Raw genomic sequence first — 25,245 nt, 5'->3', positions numbered from 1 at the left:
TCAAGCTGTGAGAAAGAGCAGAAAACATCTTTGTAGCATTTTCCCTGGTTGAGGTCAGGGATGAAACTACAAATATAGGGTATCTGATGACCTCATTTTGCTCCACATAAACAAACTGATTGTCCTCTCAGCTTGTCAAGAGCTGTTACTCACTTGCTTTCAAAGAGCATCAATGAACACTTACTGGAGGACAGAAAGAAAACATGGGGCAGAACAAACATCAGGACGTCTGGCACACTGGCTTGTCAGCAGCTATACAACGCTTCCACCTTGTGGGTCAGTGGGAACAGTACCAGGTAGTTTTGACTTTGAGAAGATCCCACTGTATTTAACAAAACCTTCCCTAAAAACATGTACTTACTGTCCTTTATGGGATGTAAACGTTTTAACATTTGTGGATAACAATGACAAAAAACAATAGATTTCAGGAAGACTCATTATTATTATTATTATTATTATTATTATTATTATTATTATTATTATTATTGTTGTTGTTGTTGTTGTTGTTGTTGTTATTATTATTGTTAAACGGTAAGACAATTTTTGCAGAAGTGTTTATTGTTTTGAAGCTTAGCCTCTTCCTTCGTATGGAGGTGCGTGATTGGCTACTCTCTGTTGCTATGACATCGCTGTGATAGACGCTTCAGAGCGAAGCATTATGGGAAACAAACGGCACTTTTTCTGGTGATGATGTTTTAAGAAGATTCGCGTGAATATATTTCATCAATATGAAGGTTAGTACTTACAAAAGAACAGCAACGAAACTTTTTCTCGTGCTTTTAAGAGGAGTTTGTTTCAGTTATTAAGCGGTCGTCAACGAGCTAGCTACTCGTGTAGTTTCAAGCTATCGCGTTAGCTCAGGTAAACGTTGCCTTTCGTTTCTGTATTTTGTCGTACTTTTCTATTTCTCCTGTAATGTCAGAGGCAAATCATGCAGCGTTACAGCAATTGCGTCCTGTCCTGGGACTGCTAATGCAATCTGACGTGTAGCAGCTGCCTTACTCTGGTAGAAAATAAGGTTTTATACACGAAGAGATAACAATGTTGGTATATGTTAAGTCTTATATTGTTAACCCTCAGTTAAAGAAAAGCAACACAAAATATTACATATTGTTGTTATTTAATTGTATTTTTAATAATAGAGGCAATAATAGAAAAATTATACACATCTCATCATTCTCCGTGGGCCCTCCTTTTGTCGTAATAAATAATGCTTTCCCTTCATTATCATATCTGAAATAAGGAACCGATTTGCAATTTTCAATTTAGCACTTCAGTAAAGGACCACAGTACCTTAAACATGATTCCCCCCCCCACCCCCCTTTCCCAGATTACACATTTGATCTGTTTTTTCTTTGGTTGCGTGTACATATTTAAAATGTCACAATAATGCATGTACATGATAAAAATATCCTGAAAAACTATAGAAACAAAGTTTTCAAATGATTATCTCACTTATGGCCAACCTGACCTTGTGTTTATGTAATTGCCCACTACACCGACCACCAAGCATCTGCATTAACATGCAATATGTTGTTTATATTGCTGTGTAGAGCAATCTTTCTATAGGCTTGTGGGGACTGTTCTGATTCACTCACATCTGGAGGTTTTACAGCATGAATGGCCTATTTCATGTCTTGCTGTTGCATCTAAGTATGATTTACATTTAAACATAACAAATCACTCCAAAAAAGTAATTTGAAAAAATATATATATTTTTTTCCCTTCCTGGATTTAAGATAAATCTGAAGAAGATAATTATTCAGAGGTATGAGAAATGATTTAAAAATAAAAAAGTCCTCTTTGTGTCGCCAGAGTTTTTTCGTTCTTGCTGACAAAGCCTGGGCAGGATCTTATGTTCTGTACAAGTGGCAGAAAAGTCTTGGGAATTACATTGCTGTCGCTGGGTGAGTAACGGCGTCTTTAAGAAAGCTGTTAACATCAGAACAGGGGAAAGTCTGACACTTTTCTCCCATCACACAGACAGGATAGCACAGTGAAAATATTTGATCGACATGGACAGAAGTGGACTGAACTCAACCTTCCGGGGTAAATTAGAGAAAGTCTGTAGGATCCCAGTTTGATCTCCTAAAGCAGAATGTTAACTTCCTCTGTTTCTGATGTTACCTGGTAGGCGCTGCGTGGGGATGGACTGGGACAAGGACGGAGACATCCTGGCAGTGATTTCCGCAAAGTCCAGCTCCATCTTCCTCTGGGATGCCAGTGTCAATAAAACATTTCACATAGACAGTGGCATGAGGTATGTAGAGAGTTAACTCTGGGCATGTGACCATGATCTGTTACAAATAGTCTAATGCTCTGAGTTTGTTTTCTTGTTGGTTTCAGCAAAGATCAGATGAGTTTCCTCCTGTGGTCAAAAACTGCCCCCCTGCTGGCTGTAGGGACGGCAAAAGGAAACCTGCTTATCTATAATCAACAGACGTCACGCAAGATACCCATACTGGGTAACGCTCACACATCACAACCAGATTTTTAAGATTTTGTTCACCTTTTTGTCTGTTGTATTGATTGTGTCTCTTTTTTCCCTGCTTGTTGCTGAAGGTAAACACACCAAGAAAATCACATGTGGGTGCTGGAGCTCCCAGAATCTCCTGGCTCTGGGAGGTGAAGACAACAATCTCACTATCAGCAATCATGAAGGAGACACAGTCAGACAGGTAGTCATGCTGACGACCTGAGTGCTGCTCCGTCCTGACAGCACGAGGATTTTATGATCACAGTTTTGTCATTTTTAAAGATTTTGGAAGCAACACGAAGGATTTGAAAGTCGGAGTAAAAACATCCTGCTGATTTTCCTGATCTTTTGTCAGATGCCGCTTCGAGGTGAGCCGGCTGAAATATTTTTCTCGGTGATGAAAACTGATGAAAGGTCCCCGCAGGGGGAAAATACTGTAAGTTATTTTATGCATCTTTGACATTTTTATACAGCAATTCACACTAATTGTCCTTAACTCTCGTCAATTAAAGGATAAAGAACAAATTCATCACTTCTTTATCTTGTGGCATATTTTTGTTTCCTGCAGCTGAACCTGGTTTGTGGCTGTTTCTTTTGTTCTCTAAGGAGAACTGACCTCAGTTGGGTTTTTCAGGATGTCGATTTGATTAATATGAAATTCATATACAAAGAAATTCACAATCAGGTCAAAGGAAAACATGCAACATGAGAAAATAATACGGACTACACTTCCTGAAACGTTATAATTTCATATTAATGATCTGTAAGACTGTGCAAATAAAATAATATTTTATCTTTTTAAACCTCATTTACTTCCATTTTACTTGTTCAATTTACACTTCCTAGTTTCATTTTATTACTGAAATGTTAGATTTATTTCCTTATTTTTTTATTTTATGTTTGTCATTTTTTGCAATTTTCACTTTTATTCATAAAGTATACATCTTAATTTTGTCGTGTTAGATGTTCTTCATTCAAACCCACGTGTAAGTTTCTGTAATGTTAGTGTTATGCGGTAAACCAGTGCTTGACTTTCTACTTCCACACAAGGTCCTGAATGATGTTTAATCTTTCAAACGCTCTGCTCTCAGGTGAGTATGTGTGTGGACAAGAAGATACTGACGCTGTTCAACATAAATGACCCCAACAACCCAATCGAGCTGGCCTTCGAGCGCCAGTACGGCAACCTGGTGTCCCATCGCTGGTACCGTTCGCCATTCTGCTTAACAGCAAGGTGAAGGTTTTTGTGCCAAAATTCACTGCTTGGTTTCCAATTGCGCAGGTTTGGTGATGGGTACATACTGATTGGCTTTTCCCATGGATACTTCCTGGTTATTTCCACCCACATCAGAGAGATCAAGTCTGAGCTCTACCAGGCTCGCAACCACAAGGATAGTCTGTACAGCGTGGCCGTCTCAACTTCGCTAAACAAAGCCGCTTCCTGTGGAGACAACTGGTACGCATTTATCTAACTGAAGTTTTCTTTACTTTGTTGAAGGAAAAACAGAACATTCTGTGCCTCTTTTGCAGCATAAAGATCCACGAGCTGTCTGATCTCAAAGACATCAGCAGTGTCATTCAGTTGGAAGATGAGACCAAAGGTTACCCAGTCCTTCTGTTCATCCAGTGAGATTTTGTAGGACTGTGCTGAGCGTGTCCCCCAATCCTCTGTCTGTCCTCCTGCAGGTCTGGATCAGCTGAACTGGACAGATGACGGCCAGCTGCTGGCCCTGTCCACTCAGAGAGGAACGATTCATGTCTTTTTGACCAAGCTACCGATGCTGGGAGACAGTTTTGGCACCCGGCTGGCCTTCCTCACCTCCCTGCTGGAGGTCACTGTCTCCAACCAGGTGGAGAGGGTGAGAACACACTCATACACACACATACAGTTATTATTCAAAAGACATAACTCTACAATAGGAATAATCGACCAAAACTGATCTACAACTGGGTTACAGGCAGAAGTGGGTATAGTACCAAAAATTGTACTCAAATAAGAGTGGCACTACTTTAACATATTTTTACTCAAGTAATAGTAACAAGTATCCATCCAGGAAATTACTAAAGTAAGAGTAAAAAATGATTTGGTAAAATGTCTGCTCAAGTACTGAGTAACTGATCAAAACATCAATCATTTTATGTTTAAAAATGACATCATCAGACAGAACAAAATATAAATTTACATGGAAATGTTGGCATTTTAAATTTCAAAATGAAATAGTTATATAAGTAGCATAATTACAAAAAAAATTAAATCAGGCAAAAAAAAAATCAAAATTATTTTCTTTCAGTATTAAACTTATGAAACTTTGAACAGATGTGTATCTACATCCGGTGAGGTTTTGGTTAAAACACGTTTGCTCTTCATTCAGTGAAGTTACTCACAGTGAGTCGAGCATCCGGAGATACTATCACTCAAGTAACAGTAAAGTGCTTCATAATTAAATTACTCAAACGTACAGAGTAGTAAAAATACTCCAAAAAGCAAGTTGCTCAAGTAAATGCTACCCAACTCTGTTTGCAGGAGAGTCCCATGTCCATCCAGGTGGAGGTGGAGCCCACGTTCGTTGCCGTGGGACCGTACCACGTGGCCGTGGGGATGAACAACAAAGCCTGGTTCTACGGTAAAATCACTTTATAAGAGTGGGTCTGTTTCCTTTTTCTTTTAGCTTCCCTTCAAATCTTTTGTGCGTTACTTAGGCTTGTCAAAGATAAAGGACGTTGAGTATTTGGGGACCATAGTCAGCATGCGCCTCAACGCTGACTACGCAGCAGCTCTGTTTGAAGGAAAAGTACAGCTGCACATGGTGAGACATCTGCTGTTTGGGACTGAGCCTCTCCTGTAAAACAAGCTCCAACACAAACATTCACATGTCTGTTCCAGATCGAAGGCAGAGACGCAGAGGACAGGAAGCAGATGAAACTTTTCCCAGATGACGACAGTAAAGGCCGGATCCTTTGCCACGCTCTCACTGCCGAATTTCTTTATTATGGCACCGACGTAAGGATCACATGGTTCTTATCAATGTGGTTCTCGTTAAAGCCATCAAAGGAAAAGCATGAGCCTCTCCTCCAGCTTGTGACGCTGCGCTGTTTTCCCTCAGCTGGGTAATGTGGTGTGTGTGCTGCTGGAGGACTGGGAAACCGTGAACGACTACAGCCATTCGGTCAGCGTGAGGAAGGTGTTCCCTGACCCAAACGGCACCTGGGTGGTGTTTATCGATGACAAGAATGGAGGCTTCTTGTTCTCTCCTGCCAACGTCAGTAGATGTTCACGTCTTAAACTGAATGTACACTTGAATGTGCCACTTGTTTAGTATTTATTTAGACGTCAAATGTTTGAACAATTGTTGGAACAGTAACTGTTTCTTTTCTGCTTCTGCTTTAATGGGCATTGCTTATAGTTTTGCATTATTTGACACAATTGATCCGAAATTAGTTAAAATGACAAAGCCTGAAAATGACTTCAGGATTTCCAGTTCTACAGAAGTCTGAGAAATAAAAGTAAAAAGTGTAGAAAAATGTTTATTTTTCTTCAAGCTAGCTAGTGTTAGGAATAAGTAATTTTTTTTTGTTTTTCCTCTATCTCGTTTAGCTGCTTGCATGCTGGTACATATACACACACACACATACGTGCACACGCATGCACGCATACGTACATAAGGGTATATAAGTGCATGCATTTATATATATCCTTATATATGAGGGAGATAGAGGCCTAGAAAAGGAATCTGTTGTTTTGCTGTGTTTTCCCATAAGGAAACATGGCGATGGACCAGTTTGGTTTTAATAAACGGGATTCATGAATTGAACTCTCTGACTCTTCTTGAACAAAGCTGAAGAACGGATCATCTCCACCACTAGCTAACTGATTTTCTGTCTGCCATATCTATTCATGTATGTAAATACATGAAAGTCTAAAAAGTGTGATATTCTGAAATGGAGATGTTCAGAAACTCCGATATTTGGAGGACTTTTAAAGACACTTTTTGTGTGTTTCTTGGTTTCCAGGCAACATTGTCCTGTTTCGAGCTTCCCAACTTTTCCCCCACCATAACAGGAGTGCTGTGGGACAACTGGCACGCAGACAAAGGCGTGTTTGTGGCTTTCGACGATGACAAGGCCTACACCTACGCTTTGCACAAAAGGACAATATACGGTAGGGCGATGCCACGTCTTACGATCAGACACACGGTCAGTTATGGCGAGACGCTCGTTCACCGTTGCTGTCGTCGTGTTCAGGTCCGCGGGTGGTGCTGGTGGGGAGCACTGCTCTGCTCTACTCCCAGAGGCCGCTGCTCTTCTACAACGGCGAGCTGACCTGTCAGACGACCAGCGGGAAGACAAGCGAAGTAGTTCTGCACACACACTCGTTTCTCAAAACCTCCCCTGACAAACTGAAAGACTCCCCTTCAGAGCTCAGCAAGCAGATCAGTCAGGCGCTCCAGCTCAAAAGGTCAGTCGGCCGGTCGTCACTGGAAACACTTTCCTGTTTCAAGTATGTTTAGACGTGAGAAGGTTTCATTTGACTAAATGCTGCACGGATGGAAGAGCTTCCTTTGTGAAGCGAGATCATTTGACAGCCAGAAGATTGGGAGGGTGAACTTGTCTATACTTGCTTTTTAAGTAACGAATGTAAAACGGTTGTTTGTGAGTCATCAATCAAGCCGAATAGAGGTGAACTGACCGGTCCAGCAGAAAGTTAGAAGATGGAAGGGACCTGTGCACTTTAACCTTATGTGTCTTAAATCAATAAACGCCCAGCAGAATGGTTTGATGTGTGTTTGCAGATTCAAGGAGGCTTGGAGTCTGTGCACGTCTGGAGGCAGTGAAGCTGACTGGGCTGAAATAGGCAGAGCCTGTCTGGTCCACATGGAGGTGGAGCTGGCCATCCAGATCTACCGGATGAGTGGCAACGTGGGCATGGTCATATCCTTACAGTCGATCAAGGTTCGGCGCTCTCCTCCTATCAGATATCTCTGTCAACAACGCAACACGTCTCCCCTATTTTGAATTGAAATCTTTTCAGGGTATAGAGGATAAAAACCTACTGGCAGGACATTTGGCCATGTCCTTGGAAGAATACAACCTGGCCCAGGACCTTTATCTGTCCTCCAGCTGCCCAGCAGCTGCTCTGGAGGTTTGTTCACATTCAGTTTTATGATCAATAGGTTTTGGTTTTGGTATGTGGTGAAACCTCTGGCTAATAAATGTGTCATAAACAGTAAGGATCACATGCTGATGTGTTGTTTGTGTTTAAGATGAGAAGAGACCTGCTGCACTGGGACAGCGCTCTGATGTTGGCCAAGAGGCTCGCAGAAGAACAGATTCCCTTCATTTCCAAAGAGTACGCCGTCCATCTGGAGTTCATGTAGGTGCAGACACACACACACACACACACACACACACACACTGTACTTACCATTTAAGAGACTGAATCTGAACTGATTTTAAATCCCTCTCCTTCCAGTGGCGATTATGTGAACGCTTTGGCACACTATGAGAAAGGCTTGACGCACCAGAATAAAGTAAGTTCAATCACAACCTCAGATTTTAAGGCTAAGATTTGAATAACGAAGAGCTCACATTACATTAATTAGTTTCTTTTTAAGAATGTTTTGGCACATTGAAGCTAGTTATCGTTTTCAAAACTTTATTTAAAACTTAAAATGAAGTTTTTGAAAACGTTCACTGCAAAAACACGCAATCTTACCAAGTACTTTTAGTCTAGTTTCTAGTGAAAATATCTAAGACATAACTAACTTACAAGTAACTTTTCAACAAGATATAAGAGCAAGTTTTAATTCTTGGCAAAAAGTTACTAGTTCCACTGGCAAATGATTTCACTTACAAGAGGAAATTATCTTGTTGTAAGTGAAATAATCTGCTTCGTTCCAATTCCAGTTTTCTTCCCAAATCCTCCTTAGTTTTCAGAATTATTATTTTTATAGAAAGCCATAAGCACAGCAGCAAATAACTAAACAGTAGCACAGAAATACACTGCATCAATTAATTAGTAAAGTTCAGAGGATTTTATCTTTTCGAAGCAGAACGAATCATAAAGCAAATCTCCTTCCCTACATTTGATGTCAGGGTTCAAATCTACAAAGTGTGAGCCTTGCTGTTTGTAAATGACAAGGTGCAAAATATTGGGTGCATAATAAAAACAAATGCTTTCTGCTCTGCCCACATTCTCCTCCTCCTCTTTCTGTGCAGTTCCAGGAGCACGACGAGGCGTGCCAGGCGGGAATAGCCAGGATGTCCATCAGAATGGGCGACATCCGGAGAGGAGCAGCTCAGGCCGTCCAGCACCCGAGCAGAGTCCTCAAGAAGGAATGTGCAGCCATACTGGAGAGCATGAAGGTAGAAACGGAGATATTTATCTGAAACGCTAGAGGGGAGACTCCACTTGTTGCTAATTTCCTCTCTGGTGAGTCTCTGGAGTCAGAAGAAGCAGATCTGCTCCTATAGTAGCGTTGCTGCAGAAACAGCAGCTTCATGAGCTCATGCAGTTTCCCTTCATTGAATTGAGATATTGTGAATACCTTTAAGGAAGAAGGTTCTTCTTTTTTTTTTTTTTCTAAAATACAACGAGATCTAACAACTTCATTTTCTCTTAAGACTAGAGCTGTTTGTGTAACAGATTGCAAGGAAAAATTACCGTTTACTGAAAGCAGACAGTCATTTTGTACGGCAGAAGAAAAGAAGGGGGGAACGTAACCTGCTGCAGGGCTTTTACAAAAAACAAGTTACAAAACACTAATTCTCACCTAAAATTAATATTTTTGCAGATGTTAGTCTAAAATAAGTTTTTAAACTTCTGGAATGATCAGAAGTTTGTGTAATAAATGTCCACACACCATAATAATTTTAGACCCTGAAACGTTAAGTTAAATCAATGCTTTTTATTGCTGAACTAATCAGATAATGTGACTGATTATGTGAGGCAGATTTTGTTCTCAAGGTTTTAAGGCGATCCTCGTCAGGATAGAACTTGGAGTTATCTTTAATAAAAATGTAAAAGTTTATTTTCTACCTCTTTGGTCAGCTCTCTTTAACTCATGTGTTTCTAAAAAAAAAATGCAGCATTGATTTTACTTAGAGGTCAGATTCTCTAGTCCGGACTGTGTGTATCTGTTTCCTCTGATTATCATTTCAACACCTTAGTCATTAAATGTCATTTTGAAATATCAGGAGAGATGTTTTTTGTTTTTGTCTGAACTTAATTGACCTTTTAACGTTTTTGATGTCTTCATTTCTGTCGTCTTTGTTTTTCTTTCTCCTTGCAGCAATTCTCCGAAGCTGCTCAGTTGTATGAAAAGGGGTTATATTACGATAAAGCTGCGTTGGTTTACATTCGCTGCAAGAACTGGTGAGTTACACCTTCAGCACTCGGCATCGCTTTGTGTTTTCACTCCAGTGTCCTCCAACTCTTTCCTTCTTATTTCTTCAGGGCGAAGGTGGGAGAGCTGCTGCCGAATGTTTCCTCTCTAAAGATTCATCTCCAGTACGCAAAGGCCAAGGAGGCGGATGGCAAGTGGGTTCTCGGCTTCTCTGTCTTATTCCTCTGATAGAAGCCGAAAAGGTTCAAACAAATCTGATGCAAAACGTTCTGTGCACATCAGATATAAAGAGGCAGCTCAGGCCTATGAGAGCGCAAAGGACTGGGATAACATGATCCGTGTGCTGCTGGACCACCTGAACAATCCGGAGGCTGCAGTTCGGGTTGTCAGGGAGACTCAGAGCATCGACGGAGCAAAAATGGTTGCCAGGTGGGATAAACAAGCCCGAAGATGGACGCACAACCAAAAGCTGCTACGTTTTTTTTCATTGATTTAATGATTCTACACTTCATTTGCGTCAACATATTTATCCAAAGTTTCAACATCAGTCAGTTTAGTTCCTTAAGACACAGTTCCTACAACTATTCATTATAGCAGCATTAACTCTCTCTGACAAACTACACTGGAACATTAATACCTTTGATACCTTGGGGTTTTTTTTGTTTTTTTTAATCGGTGGTCTCCAAAAGTAATTTGCAATATTCAAAATCACAGTTGATCATTTCAGCTCGCAGTCATTTTGTTTCTTTGTGTTCCCGTCGTTTGTTTGTGCCCCAGGTTCTTCCTGCGGCTGAACGACTACGGCTCAGCCATCCACTTCCTGGTTCTGTCTCAGTGTAACGACGAAGCTTTCCAGCTGGCTCAGCAGCACGGACAGATGGAGGTCTACGCAGACATCATCGGTCAGCTTCGCCGTAAACCTGCATCCACATCTTACAGCTTGACTGTTGAGGGTTTTTTTTTTTTTTCTGCCGTTTGCAGCCGTTCTTCTAACTTGAGCCTCGGTCATTGTTAGATTTGCTGAGTTGTGTTTGTGGTGGGCAGGTTCTGCAGCCACGCAGGAGGACTATCAGAGCGTCGCTCTGTACTTTGAGGGAGAGAAGAAATACCTTCTGGCTGGCAAGTTTTTCCACAAGTGTGGGCAGTACAACAAAGTAAGAGGCCGTGACTTATTTGTTCACTCATTATTACTTTCATAAAGGTAATGGTTATGATCTCCTTTTAGGCTCTAAATCATTTCCTTAAGTGTCCAAAAACCGAAGACAACCAGGCGATTGAGCTGGCCATTGAGACGGTGGGAGCCGCTCGTCTTTAACTGAGTTTTTAAGTAAAAAAAAATTATAATAATTATCCGTTCAGCTGACTGGGTGCTTCTGGGTGTTTGTTCCTAAATCAGGTGGGACAAGCCAAAGATAACTTTTTGACCAATCAGCTGATTGAATATCTGCTGGGAGAAAGTGACGGGATGCCCATGGTAATAAAGCATTTGCATGACAATGACACATTGTGTAATAATATGTCTTTTGTTCATGTCGATCTGCAGCGTTGTACCACCTTGTTTTCATAAACTCTCAAGCGATCGTTCTTTCTCACGTTTAGTTAAAAGCAATCTGTATTTTCGTTGTAGAAAATACAGAAGACGTAGTTTTAGTGACTGCTTGTTTTCTGACAGTTCAGTGTCTTCTTCCTCTGAAGTGGAAAGTCTTCCTCTGCATAAAGTGATTTCGGCTCCAGTGTGTTTTGGTTCCGCAGTCAGATGTGCTTTTACCTACCTCATGCTGGAAAGGCTTCTGCTCACTGGCAAACGATTACTTGTATTGAAAAAACTGGAGTTGAGATCCGTTAAATGTGCTAAATGAAATGCTACGTTTTTTTTTTTTTTATATATATATATATATATAAAAGATTGTTCCAGGAGCAAATTTACAGTTTCCTAACTTTCTGACTAAACGTTCCCTGTTTTTGGTCAGATTTCCATTCTGTTTCTCTTTGCTAAATCCCAGAAAGATAGGAGAAACAGACTTTTGACTCATTGATACAATTCAGAAACGTATTTTCTCAGTATTTGGTAGTTGTTTTCTAAATGTCAAACATTCCTGGTTTTCAACAAGCTTGCCTTGTTGTGGTCTGTTATCTTATTGATGTCTTGGCAGATTGAATTGTGTCCGAAACCTGTTTGAATATTACACAGTAATGACATCATCAGTTGGTCTTTCACCAAACTATTTAAGTACGTAGGGAGCTTAGTGTATGTAAACTCTTCTCCCTTTTGTTATCTTTGGCTTTCAGCAGATAATAATTCTGGTAATACTACTTTAATGTCAATACTGTCAGGTTGAGGGGGGGTCGTCTGAAATGTGTCACTCGTTCCCAGGAGGCGAAGTACCTGTTCCGCCTCTACATGGCCCTGCAGCGATACGGCGAGGCCGCTCACACCGCCACCATCATCGCCAGAGAGGAGCAGTCGGCCGGTACAGACCTCACTAATGCTGACCTTCCGGTAGCAGCAGAGCGTTGTTTTTTCGTGTGATTGCTTTCTGTGTGTTAAAACCGCAGGGAACTACAGAAACGCCCATGACGTTCTGTTCAGCATGTACACAGAGCTGCAGGCTCAGAAGATCAAGATCCCGGCAGAGATGGCGACCAACCTGATGATCCTCCACTCGTATCTACTGGTCAAGGTGACGATCGTCGTCCTCCGGCTGCTGGTCGTGTTAAAGAAGAAGAGTAGCTCAATTTTTTATTTTTTTTTGCTGTAGCGTTGTTCAGTCAGCATCTGTTTTTCTGCAGATCCACGTGAAGAAAGGAGATCATCTCAAAGGGGCGCGGATGCTTATTCGCGTCAGCAACAACATCAGCAAGTTTCCTGCTCGTGAGTTCATGTTCTCACCTGAACGTTGTAATTAATCCTACTTTAGCCAGGATATTTTGAAGTCTTTCCATTTTCATATTCTGATTACAGGTTTAGCACTGATTATTTTTATTAAGATGGCTTGATCCACTTCATAAAATCCTGACAAATATTCCAGAAATTGAGTTTTAGACGGAATAAAAAAAAGAGAAAGATTAGTGTTTGTCATTAAAATTAACATATAAGAATAACGATGCAGCTTTATACGTGATCCAGACATCGTCACTATTATTCTGTAGAAATTTTAAAACGTTTTCATGTGAGGGAACATATTTACTCATATTCTTCTTTGAATGGTGTAGTTCAATAATCAACCCTCTATCTTTGTCCTTGAATTTTGTTTCTCCATCCATCCATCGTCTCTTCTCTCTGTATTTTAAAACATTGGTCTTTGTGCGCGTGTGTGTGTGTAGATGTCGTCCCCATTCTCACATCAGCAGTTATTGAATGCCAGCGTGCCGGACTGAAGAACTCGGCCTTCGGCTTCGCAGCCATGTTGATGAGACCGGAGTACCGAAACCAGATCGACCTCAAGTACAGGAAGAAAATCGAGGCTTTGGTTCGGTGAGTCATCATTTATTGTTAAAAATGTGTTTTCCTGCGATATTTATTTTTTATCTTTTACTCATTTTTAAATGTTTTATCTTATGCTCTTAGTCATCCTGACACTTCAGAGTTAGAGGAGGAAACAACTCCCTGTCCTTTCTGTGGCTTCCAGCTGCCACAGAACGACCTGATGTGCATCTCCTGCAAGAACAACATCCCTTACTGCATCGCCACGGTAACGGAGACCTGACCGCTCATCTGCATTTCTTTAAAGTTGGACAAATCCATCCATTTACTCCAAATTATCTCGGTATCAGGGTCGTCACATGCTGAAAGAAGACTGGTCCATCTGTCCTCTCTGCGAGTTCCCTGCACTCTACTCTCAGTTCATTCTGTAAGTAACAGATCCTTAAAAGCACAAAGATAAATCTGAAGTTTATTCAAATTATGAACATTTCTCAGCCTCACTGTAGATCAGATAAAGTATTTTGTTCCACTTTTCTGTCTCTAAGGCAGCTCTGATCATAATGTGCATCTGTTTCAGGCTGCTGGAAACAGAGTCTGTGTGTCCCATGTGCTCTGGGAATCTGAGCGCCAAGCAGGTGAAGAAGATCTCAGATTGCTCCAAATATCTGCACGGCGACGACCTGGATCAATGACCGCACATGTAGCTGACCTCCAAACCAGAAAAGCAATTTAAATTATATACACATATATATGTATATATATGTATGATGAATTAATGTTACTACCACGGGGTCATGGTGAGAATTTATTTCAAAGAAATTTATCCTGTTGCTTTTGAGACATTTTTGTTTTATAGTTTTCTTTTTGTAGTTAATTTTTTTGTCATTTTGCAGCAGGTGTGTAAAACACGTTCCTGATTTCCCGAGCGGAAATATGGATGATACTGAAAAGACCGAACGGTTAATCTAAAATATATATATATAATACCTCAGTGTGACCCCAATGGAACATATTTGTAAAAAAAATAAAAAAAAAACTATTTGCTTACAATTTAAATATGAATACAGTTATTTCTAAATATTGCGTAGTTGACTGTTAATGTTCAGATTTAAAGCATTAAGGCTCATTTCCCGGTAAGCTGTGGATGTTGACAGTTTGAGTGCAAGAGTCTCATCTTTGCGTCTGATTTTAAAGCTATAAAATGTTTCTGCATGTCCAGCATTTCGCCTGGACCTCAGCTGCCTTCTTTGTATCTAGAAATAAAACTCCCAGCATGTCTGAGCAACACATTCCTCTATTAGAAAATTAGAATTTACAAAATAATATCCAGGAGTAACAAAGACATTTCTGCGTTGCAGTCGTAGCAAACGATGACAGTCACATTATTTACATCTGCAGCAGCTGAAGCTGAGCCTAAAGGCAGAGGGAATGCACTGATGAGACACACCTGCAGACAGACAGGCTCATTACGTGTAACATCTGTTCAATGTGGAGAAACTGGAAGTTTAAAAAAAAAAAAAAAAAGACAGCAGTCACTTGGTTGGAGCAAAACGACAGAATATCCCAGCCGAGTTCGTCCCGATGCTTGTTAACGTGTCGATTTAAGTGCAGAGTGGCGGTCAGTTAGCGGAGTCCAGCACAGTTCGCTCTTCATTTCTTTGCTTTGCCTTTCCCCTTGCCTTTGCCTTTGCCGGACTCTTTCTTCTTCTCCTTCGTCGACTCTTTAGTTGTTTTGGCCTTCTTCTGCTGCAGAGAGAAGCCCAACAGGTGAAGAACCAGAAAGCAGAACAGAAAAACCTCTTCAGGTCTGAACACTCTTACTTTGATCATGGCGTCTGCTTTGAGGCCCTCGGCTTCGTCCCCAGACTCCTGGTCGTCTGGACCTTCGTCTCCTCCGTCCAGATCCGCTCCTCCTCCTCGGCGACCCTTCTTTACAGTTTGGAGGGAATACGGCGTCAGGTGGACCTCCTTGTTGTACGCCCGCGTGAAAGCTGCCTTCACCTAAAAGTACAGATCCAAGTTATTAACTAATGAGCTAATCTGAAGTTGATTAATCTTATCGATCAACTAACGATTAGTTCACAAGTGGCCATTTTCTTAAATACTTCAATTTTCTCCAGTCAAGCAGGCCAACCGACTTTCTATAACGTAAAGGTCTAAATTTTTATAATATGCTGAATTAAAAGAAAAACATTAAATTGAACATTATTTTGTATTAAATACTGATTGCATAAACGGGTAATTGTGGTTTTCTCACATGATTAAATGTAGACATATTTATAAAATATAAAACATGAACCTCTTAGACTGCCGAGTAGATAAATAAAAGCTGAAAAGAGTAAAATCTGTTAAACACGTATTAATTCCCCATCAACAGAAAGAATTACTGTCTGTGGTTGAACTGGAGCAAATTTTAAAACTTTACTCCAAAAAGACTCACGACGACGACGGCCCTCAAAAATCAACCCCTCTCATTGGCATCATATCTTTAAAACATTTTTTCTCCTCTGATTTTCTCTCATCACATTCTCGACTTCGTAGCGCAGCGCTGAATGAGCGCTGCTACGGTGAAGCAAAAGGAGCTTATTGAGTGTTTATATTTCAAAACAGAGCCGCATAGAGAGCATTTTGTGTCCCACACCGGACTCTGGACCGTTTCTCTTTCCCCTTATGGTACGGCTCCAAAATCTTTAATTCTGTATCAAGTGGCTTCATTATAGATGACCGGCGGCGCCCTCTGCTGGATGGCGGCCAAACTACAAGACTGAAAACATGGTCTATTAGCGAGAACTAATAATAGAAGTAGATTAATTGTTTGCATCCCTACCTAAAAGCAGAAAAATAACGATCAGGATGGGAAAGCATTCAGAAACTGTTTATAAAAAATTAAGAGTGAGCCTCTTCAGTGGTCCTCAGCTCACCTTGGGGTCCAGTTTGGAGTAGGGGTCAGGCTGCCCGCCCCACACACTGATCTCCATGATGCTGTCCACGTCCTCCTTGAGGAGCTGGTAGTCGTCCAGCAGCTGTACGGCCTGCGCCGCTCCCTCTGTCCCGTGCCTCTGCAACGGATGCAGCAGCGCATGGCGCAGGTAATGCATGTAGTCCAGGTTGACCGCCTGTCTGCTGCTCAGGGTCCTGCAGGAGCAGAGAGCATGAGACACCCCGCCCAGGGAGCGCGACACGGACGAACAAAAGGAGCTTACTTTAAGCTCATGTGTGAGGTCAGCTCCTGCACGATGCGGGAATGTTTGTTGGTAGAGGAGTTCTTGCCCAGCCAGCTGGGGAAGACGGGGAACTGAGACATGTATCCTCTCATGAGCTCGCCCGGCAACACGCTGGCAAAGATGGCCTGAAAACACAACCAGGCTCAGAAATATTCACACTGGCGCACCAAAGTGGCGGAAGTGGCTCAAGCTATGGCTGGACGACGTGGCTGAAAAATGTATCACGATTCAAGCGTTTCGTATCAGTCGATATAATTGATTAGTTTTTAGTTTTAAATATCTGAAATACTGAAACTGGTGGCGTGATTTCTCATGTTTTATCCACAGTTTCCTCTCCAGATGTTATTTTCTCTTTTCACTCCATGTTTTTTTTTTTTTTGCCGTTCTGAGGCACAGTGGCGAAACCTGAAACTGCGGCTGCACAAGTTACTCAGCAAGTTGTTGCTAGGTAACCAAAGAGCAAGTCAGTTAGCCGATGCCACGCTCCTAGCTATAGCCTTTCCTCTGCCTACATCCCCCAGAATGCCGTGCAGTTTGGGATGGGAGTTCAGTGAAATTATTACATTTTCTATCGGACATATTATCTATTGATACTGATCACATATTTATCTAAATATATTATTGATTTATTGTCCTACTCAAAATAGCAGCATTCTAGATAAATATGCATGTAGAGACGAAAACACGTCACACTCTGACTCTGCAACAGGCCTTCATCTCGGCTTCACACTGAGCTGGAATAATCTTTCATTTCACAGGCTGCTTCTGGAAAACAGTTATTATTTGATAATATTTAGATGAATGTCGGTACATGTCAAATAAGTTGCTACTTTAAAATGAGCTTCTAAAGAACATTTCAGCATCTGTCTCAGACTGACTCTCAAATTCCTCCAGAGATCAGACTGGTAAGTTTGACACATAAATATAATTAATTAGCTCATCAGTTACTATCAGAATATTATTTAATGAGGCAGTCCTTATAGTTGACAACATAACACTTACCTGAGTGGGAAGCAGGGACCAGTTCTGACTCGATCGGATCCGTCTGTCCACTAGGTCGCCGTCGGCGATGGAGTCGGCGGCCTTACTGAGCAGCACCAGGTGGGACTTCATGTCTCCGCTGTGAGCAAAGACGAAAGCAGGAACGTCAGCCGGACGCGAGTCTCTGCAGACCTACGCAGCGTGGCGCGCCCCGCTCACCGAGCCGCAGCCGGACGGACGTGCAGGTAGTTCTCCTGGACGAAGAGCGGCGCCAGAGAGTAGTCGTGGAAGAAGAGGTCGGACTTGTCGATGAGGCTCATGTGGGCCGTCTCTTCGCCCGAGGCGAACACCTTCCTGCAGACGTCGAACGGCCCCAGCTTCGTGTCCTTGCGGGCGCTGGCCGCGTCGGACTTGCACCGGTCGTACGTCATCACCTTGTCTTTGGCCGACCACATGCTCAGGTTGTGAATCACCTGGGGGCATGGGGCAAAAGTGACGAGACGGAAATATCCCAGGCCTCACAGAGCGAGGAGCTTTGAGCTCCTTACCTGTCGCACGTCCTGGTTGGAGGCCAAGATGATTTCATTGAGAGCCGGAGGAGGGATCTTGATTCCCTCTTTATAAGCAAGAGACATCATGGCTCCCTGGGAAAACAAATGGAAACCAAATCAATAAAATGACAGAACTGGAAAGAAAATCCAATCATGAAAACACAAATTTCTATAGTTGAGGTCATTTGCATGCATTTATTTTAACGTTAATGGACACGTTGCAGCGCGACGACGGAGGGAACCTTGATCTGCTCCACCCGCGGCCTCTGGAAGCGCAGGTCGAAGCAGTAATTGGCCAACGACCTGATCTTCTGGTGGTTGCGGTCGTTGCACATGCAGATGATGGGAATCTTGGAGTTTTTGATCAGGCCGATCATTTCCTACAAGAGGTCAGAGAAAAATACTCTTACTATGAGTACATATCCCAACTGGGTAGATTTCCATCAGGCACACAGTCATTTTCCAAACAATCCTCGTTTTTAACCCTTCCATAAACTCCAAAAGCCGAGCAGATTGTGAGAAACGAGCTCCAGTACCTGGATTCCTCCTCGGTCCTCATTTCCCGCCATGCCGTCCACCTCGTCCATGATGAGGACGTGCCTACTGCTCACCGTCTGAGACGTTCCTGCAGCGCAGACAGAAGAGGCTCAAAAAGGTTTGAGATTTGCTGAAGAAGAGGATAAATATGAAGAGCTGAGGCAGCGTTTACAGTTTTCACGTCGCAGCGCTGTGACTTCTCCACAGATTTAAAGAGTTTTCAGTCATTTTTACGTCCATTTATTTATATTTTAAAAATGAAGGAGGGATGGATAAAAGGAAGGAATGACTGGATCTACACAATTTGGTATGAAAATATATTTAGTTTTTATTTTTAAGCCACATCACCCAGCCCTACTTAGGCATGGTGGCAGGAAATAAAGTCTTCATATTTTTCTAGCTCTATTTCCAAACTCCCCCAAACCTGGAAAATATTCCAGACTTTTCCAGGTTGCGAAGCAGCTCCAGTGAAAGGGTAACGATGCCACTTTCTGACATCTGTATTAGCGAATTATTAGGAAATATTTGAATTTTCAATCTTTTACGAACCAGCAGCTGCTTTATAAACAAACATTGACCTCTGTAGAAGTTCTCGATGCTGGTGTTGTTGAGCGACTCCGCCACGACTTCCTTCAGGCTGTTTTTGCTGCGAGTGCAGCTGGCGTTCATCTCCACGTAGCTGAAGCCCAGCTCCTTCAACGACAAGCAAACCCGCAGATTCAAACAGGAAGTGCGACCAGAGTCTGCTGGTTAGACGCCAGTGTGTGTGTGTCCTCCGACTGACCTCACAGACCAGGGCAGCTGTGGTCGTCTTCCCCACCCCTGGAGGCCCAGAGAGCAGAGCGGCTTTGTATCCCGATCCGTCGTCTTTCCCTCCTCCAAATTTACCAAACCTCGACGCTGTCGAACAGAAAGCACATCTAGAACCGACATGTTTCTGCCAGGTGAGCCGGCGTGAGGTCGGCCGGTTCTTCTGCTACCTGCGGGTTTGTCCGCTCCTCCGCTGTGGTGTCTGTGCCAGTTCTGCAGCCAGCGGAGCAGCTTGTTGGCGCAGCTCTGCTCCCCCTGCTGGCCGATCACAGCCTTCAGGGAACGCGGACGGTACTTGTCCACCCACAGGAGACCGGCAGCGTCCCCCTGCGGGGAAGGTGGGGAGGGTCCAGGAGCTGAGGAAGAGGAGGATGCGGAGGCAAGGCCTAGCTCCCTCCGGGCCGTCTGTCCGGAGCCCCTCCCAGTTGGGGTGCTGCTGCCGCTGGCTCTGTCTGCCTGGCCCGTCTTTGAGGGGCTCGGGGTCTTGGGGGACCTGGAGTTCCCCTTGGAGGGGGAGATCTTCTGAGCCTTGGGGGTGACCTTTGAGGTCCGACTCGGAGGAGTTCTGGTGTTTGAGGCTTTGCTCTAAAAGAAACATCCAAATAAATAAAGAGAGATCGATTTCATTAGAACCATTTAAAGGTTAAAGCTGATATCTGCAGACTGGGCTCAAACACAGCAGGAGGTCACAGAAGGTGAATAAAGTTTTATTATGTTTTATTCTCGGTACTAATCATTTAAAAAAAAAAATTTTTTTGGAGGAAAACACCACATGTTGTGAACTATTGTGCAGCTTTAGTTAATATTTTGGTAAATTTCCATCAGGTGATTTTCACATTAGTTTTAGCTGCCACTCTTTAAAGGGCAGTTTTATGTAAAATTGACATCATGTTATAATGTTATTCCTTTAGTTACTTGTTTGTGCTATAAAATGGGACGACGTGCCTCTTTAAGCCATACGGCAATAAAAGCCACACTGATGTTTATTACTGCTACTGTGCCAAAGTAAAAACATTTATAATGTTACTATTGCAGGAGTCCTGACCTCGGCTTCTGCAGCGATCTCATACTTTGACTTCTTTCCTGGTTTGGTTCTGATCAGCTCCAACAAGCCGTCCTCATCCAGGATGGTGGTGCCTAAACTCTCAGCCTGGAGAGCAAAGCGCAGAGAGGAAAACTCGTAACTTTAACATCAATGAAACTGGAATATTTCTGTAATTTATGCTTCCTGTTCTTTTATAAATCAGAAGATATTTGAAAAAATAAAATAAAAATAACGTCCTGTGGCGTTCGAGTAGAAAAACAGAGCAACTTGAAATCATTTCACCAGTTTATTTCCCCCCTGCTGAATAAATGTAGGAAAAATTAAGGGCTTGAGTTTAATAAACATTTTAGTGTGAGATTTTTATTTGTAAGAATGTTACATGTCTTAGCAGCTGTAGGTGATGAAGGGTGAAAAAGCTTATGCTTCTTCCTACTCCTTAATAAAAGTATTATTTACTAATATTTATTATCAATTCAATGATTAATTAATAGTAATAATAAGGCAATATAATCCCTATTTTTAATTAATTTATTTATTATGATTTTAATTATTAATTTATTATTTTTAATTAAAATGATTATCTTGATTAATTTATTATTTACCACATTTATTACTAATTTTATTAATCGATTGCATTATTACAATTAAGATTATTATGATTATTACTACTGGTAGTAGCAGTTATTTTGTTCAGTTTAGCAGTAGTGACCCTTTTGTTTGTTTTATGTTTCATCGTTATTTAAATAAAATAATCCAAATAAACCCTGATAATCTGACGCAGGCTGGCTCACCTTGTCCAGTTTGGACGCTCCGCTGTCTCTGCCCTGCACCAGGTAGTTGGTCTTCTTGCTGACGTTTCCCGTCACTTTGCCTCCGTGACGCTCAATGAGAGCTTTGGCGTCGTCTCTCTCCATCGACTCCAGGACTCCGGTCAGCACAAACACACACCCCTCCAAGCAGTTCTCTGCTCCCTAGAAAGGATTTTAAACTGAGTAAATTGGTTTTGAAATAAAGAACGACTGAGGAGCCGCCGGTTCCCCGTCGGGACGCTCAACCTTACCTCGGGGATTTCCTTGGATCCCAGCGCCCGCGGTCCGTCTCTGTTGAGGTAATTCCTGAAAGCTAGCGTGTGCATCTTCTTCTTCTCCGCATCGTCAGGACTTGTACTTGTGCTCTGGTTGGGAAGCAGAATAAAACCTGAAAGCGGCTCAGATGAACGAGTCAGAGTTCAGCCTCTTGCGTCACAGGAAGCAGCGTTACCTCGGGCTTCGTGGGAGACGTCTTCAGCGCTGTCGGTGTCGTTCCTGCTTTGGGTGTGAACTTCATGTCCGAAATCGAAGAAGCACGCGGCTCTTTCTTCGGAGAAGTTTTGTTTTTCCTCGGTGAAGCGGGTGCTTTGCTTTTCGCGCCTTCGTCCTTCGCCTCGTCCCGTTTCTTCATCAGGGCCAGCTTGGAGCTGGCTCTGACGGCAGCGGGGCTCTTCTTGGGCGACGGACTGATGACGTCCTCCGGAGGGGTCCGACTGGTCTTCGACGGGACGCTCACACTGCTCTTCTTGGGGGTCGTGGTTGGACTTGGCTTTTCCTCAGAGTTTTTGCGCGCCTTGAAAAGGCACAAAAACATATTTACATCTCCTCTACAAGAAGCCAACAGGCCTTTTAGTGACCATTGCAGTGCATTACTTTTTTGGGCTGTGGCTCGGTGTCCAGCATGGCCAATGTTCTGGCAAACTCCTCGTCCTCATGGACTTGTTTTTCCACCTGCTCGAAAGAAAAATAGCAAAATCATCACATAAAGACAATTACAAAGTCGGCCTTCCATCACCTGAAGAACATTTTTTAGGATTGAAGAGGACCGATTCTGCATCAGTTATGCACTACTGAGTTTTGATCTTCAATATGAAATTCATTGAATTTAGTGAAGGTAAAGCGGGAAAAAAACTTAAGAGGGTTTGCAAATCGCTACAGATCAACAAAACGTATCAAGCTAGAAATTGTAAATTTGTTGAAATATATTTCTATTGCCAGAAAAATCCCTACATCTAACTACTGATGGAGGTAGATGGGCCCGTAGCTGGTTAGGGAGGTGCTGAAAGAAGTTGCATCCTAAACAGGAACCTGCACACTCTGGTTCATGTAACCCACATGTGCAGCTGCAAAAAGCTGCTCTTTAATTAAAACTATGTCAGGAGAGGAAACAGCTTTTCTGACATCAACAAGCTGCATCTGATGACAATAAAATGACAAAAGTTAAAATGGCTTGTTTAAATCCTGAATGAGTCCCCCCCCCCCCTCCAACACTATTCCACTGAATGAAAACATTTTCCAATGATCTCCAAACTGAGAATTCAAGAGAATTCAGTTTCTGCTTGGTGTGAAAACACCCTGTAGTTGATTTAACCTCATACCTCCATGTCCTCCTCCATCTGCAGCTGTCGGGCCAATTCCTCGTCGCTTATCAGGTCGTCTAACTCTTGAGTCGGCTGAAGGAAGACAAGAGTTTTACAAATTTAGTTTCCTGCAGAGTAAGAAAGTGATTAGAGAAAAGACGTCATGGAGGATTGGAGGACAGGAAAGTTAGCTTACAGCCTTTCGCTTGGTGCTGGCCACCAGCTTCTTGTCTGAGCGGTTAATCTCTCCGCTGCCGAAGTAGTCGAGTACAGAGGTGGGAGTTTGCTTAGGCTGAGGGGGAGGGGCTAGTTTAGGGGTTGTAGGAACTTTGGGACTCTTTCTCTCAGTTTTCCCCCGACTCAAAGGAGGCTTAGCAGGAGACTTGACTCGCTCTTTGGCTTTAGGACTGCAGCTGTCTTCTTCTGACGTTTTATTAGCGCCGTTCTGTTTGGACTTGGAGGCCTTCTTCAGACTCTGGAAATTGTCACTGTCCGAGTCTGCAAGTTCGAGAGACAAGCAGAGATTTTCTTTAAAGGCCAGATACATTAGGAGGAACTGAGAATATTTTCCTTTGATGGCGTCTGACCTGTTTCAGAGACGTACTGCACAGGATCCTTCTTAGGAGGCGGCTTTGCTTTGCTGGTCGCAGCTTTCTCTTTGGAGGATTTCTTAGCCTTCATCACCGGCTCTTCCTCGTCCGAATCTGATCAGAAACAAGGATGACATGTTTTTCATTTCTCATCTAATTTTTGGAAAATGTCCCTCTCTTAATGATCCAACTCCTAGAAGTGATCCCCTCCAGCTCTATGAAAACTGTAACGAAGAAATCTCCAAAATGTTCTCTGCCATTTTCTCACTGAAGATAAACAAGGATTAAGATTAATATTTTTCTGACAAAGATCTAAATATGAAAAAATGTGTTACTCTATAGCACAAACTGTAAAGTGTAATAATTACAGTATACAGGCAGAAATGGAATACCAGGAAGAAGTCACTGCTTTACAAAGAGTTATAAAGATGTACATAAACCAACAAACATTTTCTTTCATGTATTTATAATAACGATAAAGGTTGGGGACTTATTTGATTAATTCCTATTTTTGCTGGTTTCCAACCAGAGCCTGACAATAAATCAAATCAGAATTATTGCAGCTTTAGCATGTTTAATATTGAAATAGCAAAAAATATTTTTGGATGCAGACTTTGATTTAATTGACATCCAAATAGCCAATTATACATTTTGCTATTTGGATGTACTTTTTGCTGGATTTTACAACCAGAGGTGATGTAGAGTTTAAACATAAACATGCTAACGCTCATGGGGGGCAAAAAGAAAAAACAGTGAGGAAAGTAAGCATCAACATCTGCAATTTCATGTTTTTGTGCAGTTCTGGTGATTCAAACCTACTACTTCTACCAAAGAACCTTTACCTAATTTTATTTCTTTGAAGAGTTACAAGTGGAATTGGTCAAAATCTGGTCAGAAGTAAAGAAAAACCTGAAATTGGTACCGGCAGGAAATAGTTTAATTGGTGCATCTCTAGACTATTAGTCTATATGTTCATTTATGATATAAAATATTAAAATATTTCGCATACCCGATTCTATAACTTGGCGTTTCTTTCTTTTCTTCTCGCTGCTTTTGTGTTCCTCTTCATTTTTGGAGCTTTTGACCTGAATAACAAGAATACAAATATTGTGTAATGAAGTGGGAAAAACTGGATTTTCTTTCTTTTTACATGGTGGAGGACAATATCTTCTTGCCTTCGTGCCTTCCTTCTTCCTCTTTTTCAAATCTTCTTCTGAGGAACTCTTCTTTTTCTTCTTCTCGTCTGGTTTTCGGTCTACATTTGGGGCAGGCTTGCCTGATACCGGTCCAAAGAACCGCCTGATGTCCTGCACACAAACACAGTATTTAGTGATGCAGATTGAAACACAGCGGAGTTGTAAACTTTTATATCTTCACTAGATCGCTGTGATTGTAAACAAGACTGATGCAGAGACTACAGTGAAAAGAGGCTGGAGGATTAATTGGCGAGTTCAGGCGCTCAATTTCAGTAGCTTTCACTTTCTGACTAAGATCCTGCACGTAAACGCATCATTTTTCCTAAACAAAACAAACAAACAAATAAAAAAAAAGCACAAACATGTCAACATTTAAACAGCTTTATGCTTATTTTTAGTGTAAAATAAACTGAAGCGGTTTAGCTGCAGCTAAACCCGAGAGCAGCTTTATCCACATGACTTCGCAGGTATTTTTCGCCTTGTTGAGGAACTTCGGGAGTTTGTGCCGCTCCAGGCCTGAGCGGACAGACTTTAACTGTTACCTACCATGATGAACACGCTGCTCTCGCACCCTGGGCGCTGGTTTGGTGCAGAAAAGACAGAAAATGTTTCAGCTGTTGGCGCGAAGCACTGTGGTCGCCAGGAGGTGACGCACCGATACAGGATTGGCGTGCGTCAG

At 42.2% G+C, this 25,245-nt stretch overlaps 2 protein-coding genes across 3 annotated transcripts; one reads left to right on the top strand and one right to left on the bottom strand.

Moving 5' to 3' along the window:
* The first annotated feature begins 625 nt into the window (after positions 1–625).
* Positions 626–14,767, top strand: wdr19 (WD repeat domain 19). The gene is made up of 36 exons (XM_015032362.1): positions 626–734; positions 1,816–1,907; positions 1,984–2,049; positions 2,135–2,260; positions 2,347–2,465; positions 2,563–2,678; positions 2,832–2,912; positions 3,568–3,680; positions 3,759–3,932; positions 4,007–4,077; positions 4,163–4,335; positions 5,001–5,100; positions 5,177–5,283; positions 5,361–5,477; positions 5,581–5,736; positions 6,488–6,635; positions 6,719–6,932; positions 7,267–7,426; positions 7,506–7,616; positions 7,738–7,847; positions 7,947–8,004; positions 8,693–8,839; positions 9,766–9,848; positions 9,930–10,013; positions 10,102–10,248; positions 10,597–10,721; positions 10,864–10,973; positions 11,045–11,113; positions 11,216–11,293; positions 12,194–12,290; positions 12,376–12,500; positions 12,610–12,691; positions 13,144–13,294; positions 13,388–13,511; positions 13,594–13,670; positions 13,821–14,767. Exons 1-36 carry the CDS (start codon positions 729–731, stop codon positions 13,933–13,935), a joined length of 4,032 nt encoding a protein of 1,343 aa, XP_014887848.1. The 5' UTR covers positions 626–728; the 3' UTR covers positions 13,936–14,767.
* rfc1 (replication factor C (activator 1) 1) lies at positions 14,099–25,245 on the bottom strand. Of its 2 annotated transcripts, none has more exons than XM_015032363.1 (23): positions 25,113–25,245; positions 24,546–24,677; positions 24,380–24,455; positions 23,368–23,484; positions 22,977–23,278; positions 22,799–22,873; positions 22,074–22,151; positions 21,652–21,993; positions 21,452–21,565; positions 21,183–21,362; positions 20,392–20,496; positions 19,517–19,931; positions 19,321–19,436; positions 19,115–19,229; positions 18,536–18,624; positions 18,242–18,379; positions 17,997–18,092; positions 17,668–17,921; positions 17,470–17,587; positions 16,447–16,592; positions 16,165–16,378; positions 15,065–15,244; positions 14,099–14,989 (listed from the first exon to the last, which is right to left on the bottom strand). In XM_015032363.1, the coding sequence occupies exons 1-23, from the start codon at positions 25,113–25,115 to the stop codon at positions 14,894–14,896; spliced, it is 3,501 nt and encodes a 1,166-aa protein (XP_014887849.1). In that variant the 5' UTR covers positions 25,116–25,245; the 3' UTR covers positions 14,099–14,893. The 2 variants fall into 2 exon arrangements, with proteins under 2 accessions (XP_014887849.1, XP_014887850.1); XM_015032364.1 differs by having other exon boundaries at positions 14,099–14,986.

The sequence above is a fragment of the Poecilia latipinna genome, unplaced genomic scaffold (genome assembly GCF_001443285.1).
Source record: "Poecilia latipinna isolate Pla-1442-1.1 unplaced genomic scaffold, P_latipinna-1.0 Scaffold237, whole genome shotgun sequence".
Classification (NCBI taxonomy): domain Eukaryota; kingdom Metazoa; phylum Chordata; class Actinopteri; order Cyprinodontiformes; family Poeciliidae; genus Poecilia; species Poecilia latipinna.
The sequence above is the reverse complement of the archived record's forward strand: the minus strand, read 5'-3'. Positions and strand labels throughout refer to the sequence as shown.

Bases quoted from the DNA above. Each gene is read 5' to 3' on its own strand.
- wdr19 (XM_015032362.1), top strand. The intron at 5,478-5,580 runs GTAAGGATCACA...GTTTTCCCTCAG, and splicing joins TTCTTTATTATGGCACCGAC to CTGGGTAATGTGGTGTGTGT. The intron at 7,427-7,505 runs GTTCGGCGCTCT...AAATCTTTTCAG, and splicing joins TATCCTTACAGTCGATCAAG to GGTATAGAGGATAAAAACCT.
- rfc1 (XM_015032363.1), bottom strand. The intron at 23,485-24,379 runs GTATGCGAAATA...GTTTCTGATCAG, and splicing joins ACGCCAAGTTATAGAATCGG to ATTCGGACGAGGAAGAGCCG. The intron at 17,922-17,996 runs GTAAGGAGCTCA...CCATGCCCCCAG, and splicing joins CCAACCAGGACGTGCGACAG to GTGATTCACAACCTGAGCAT.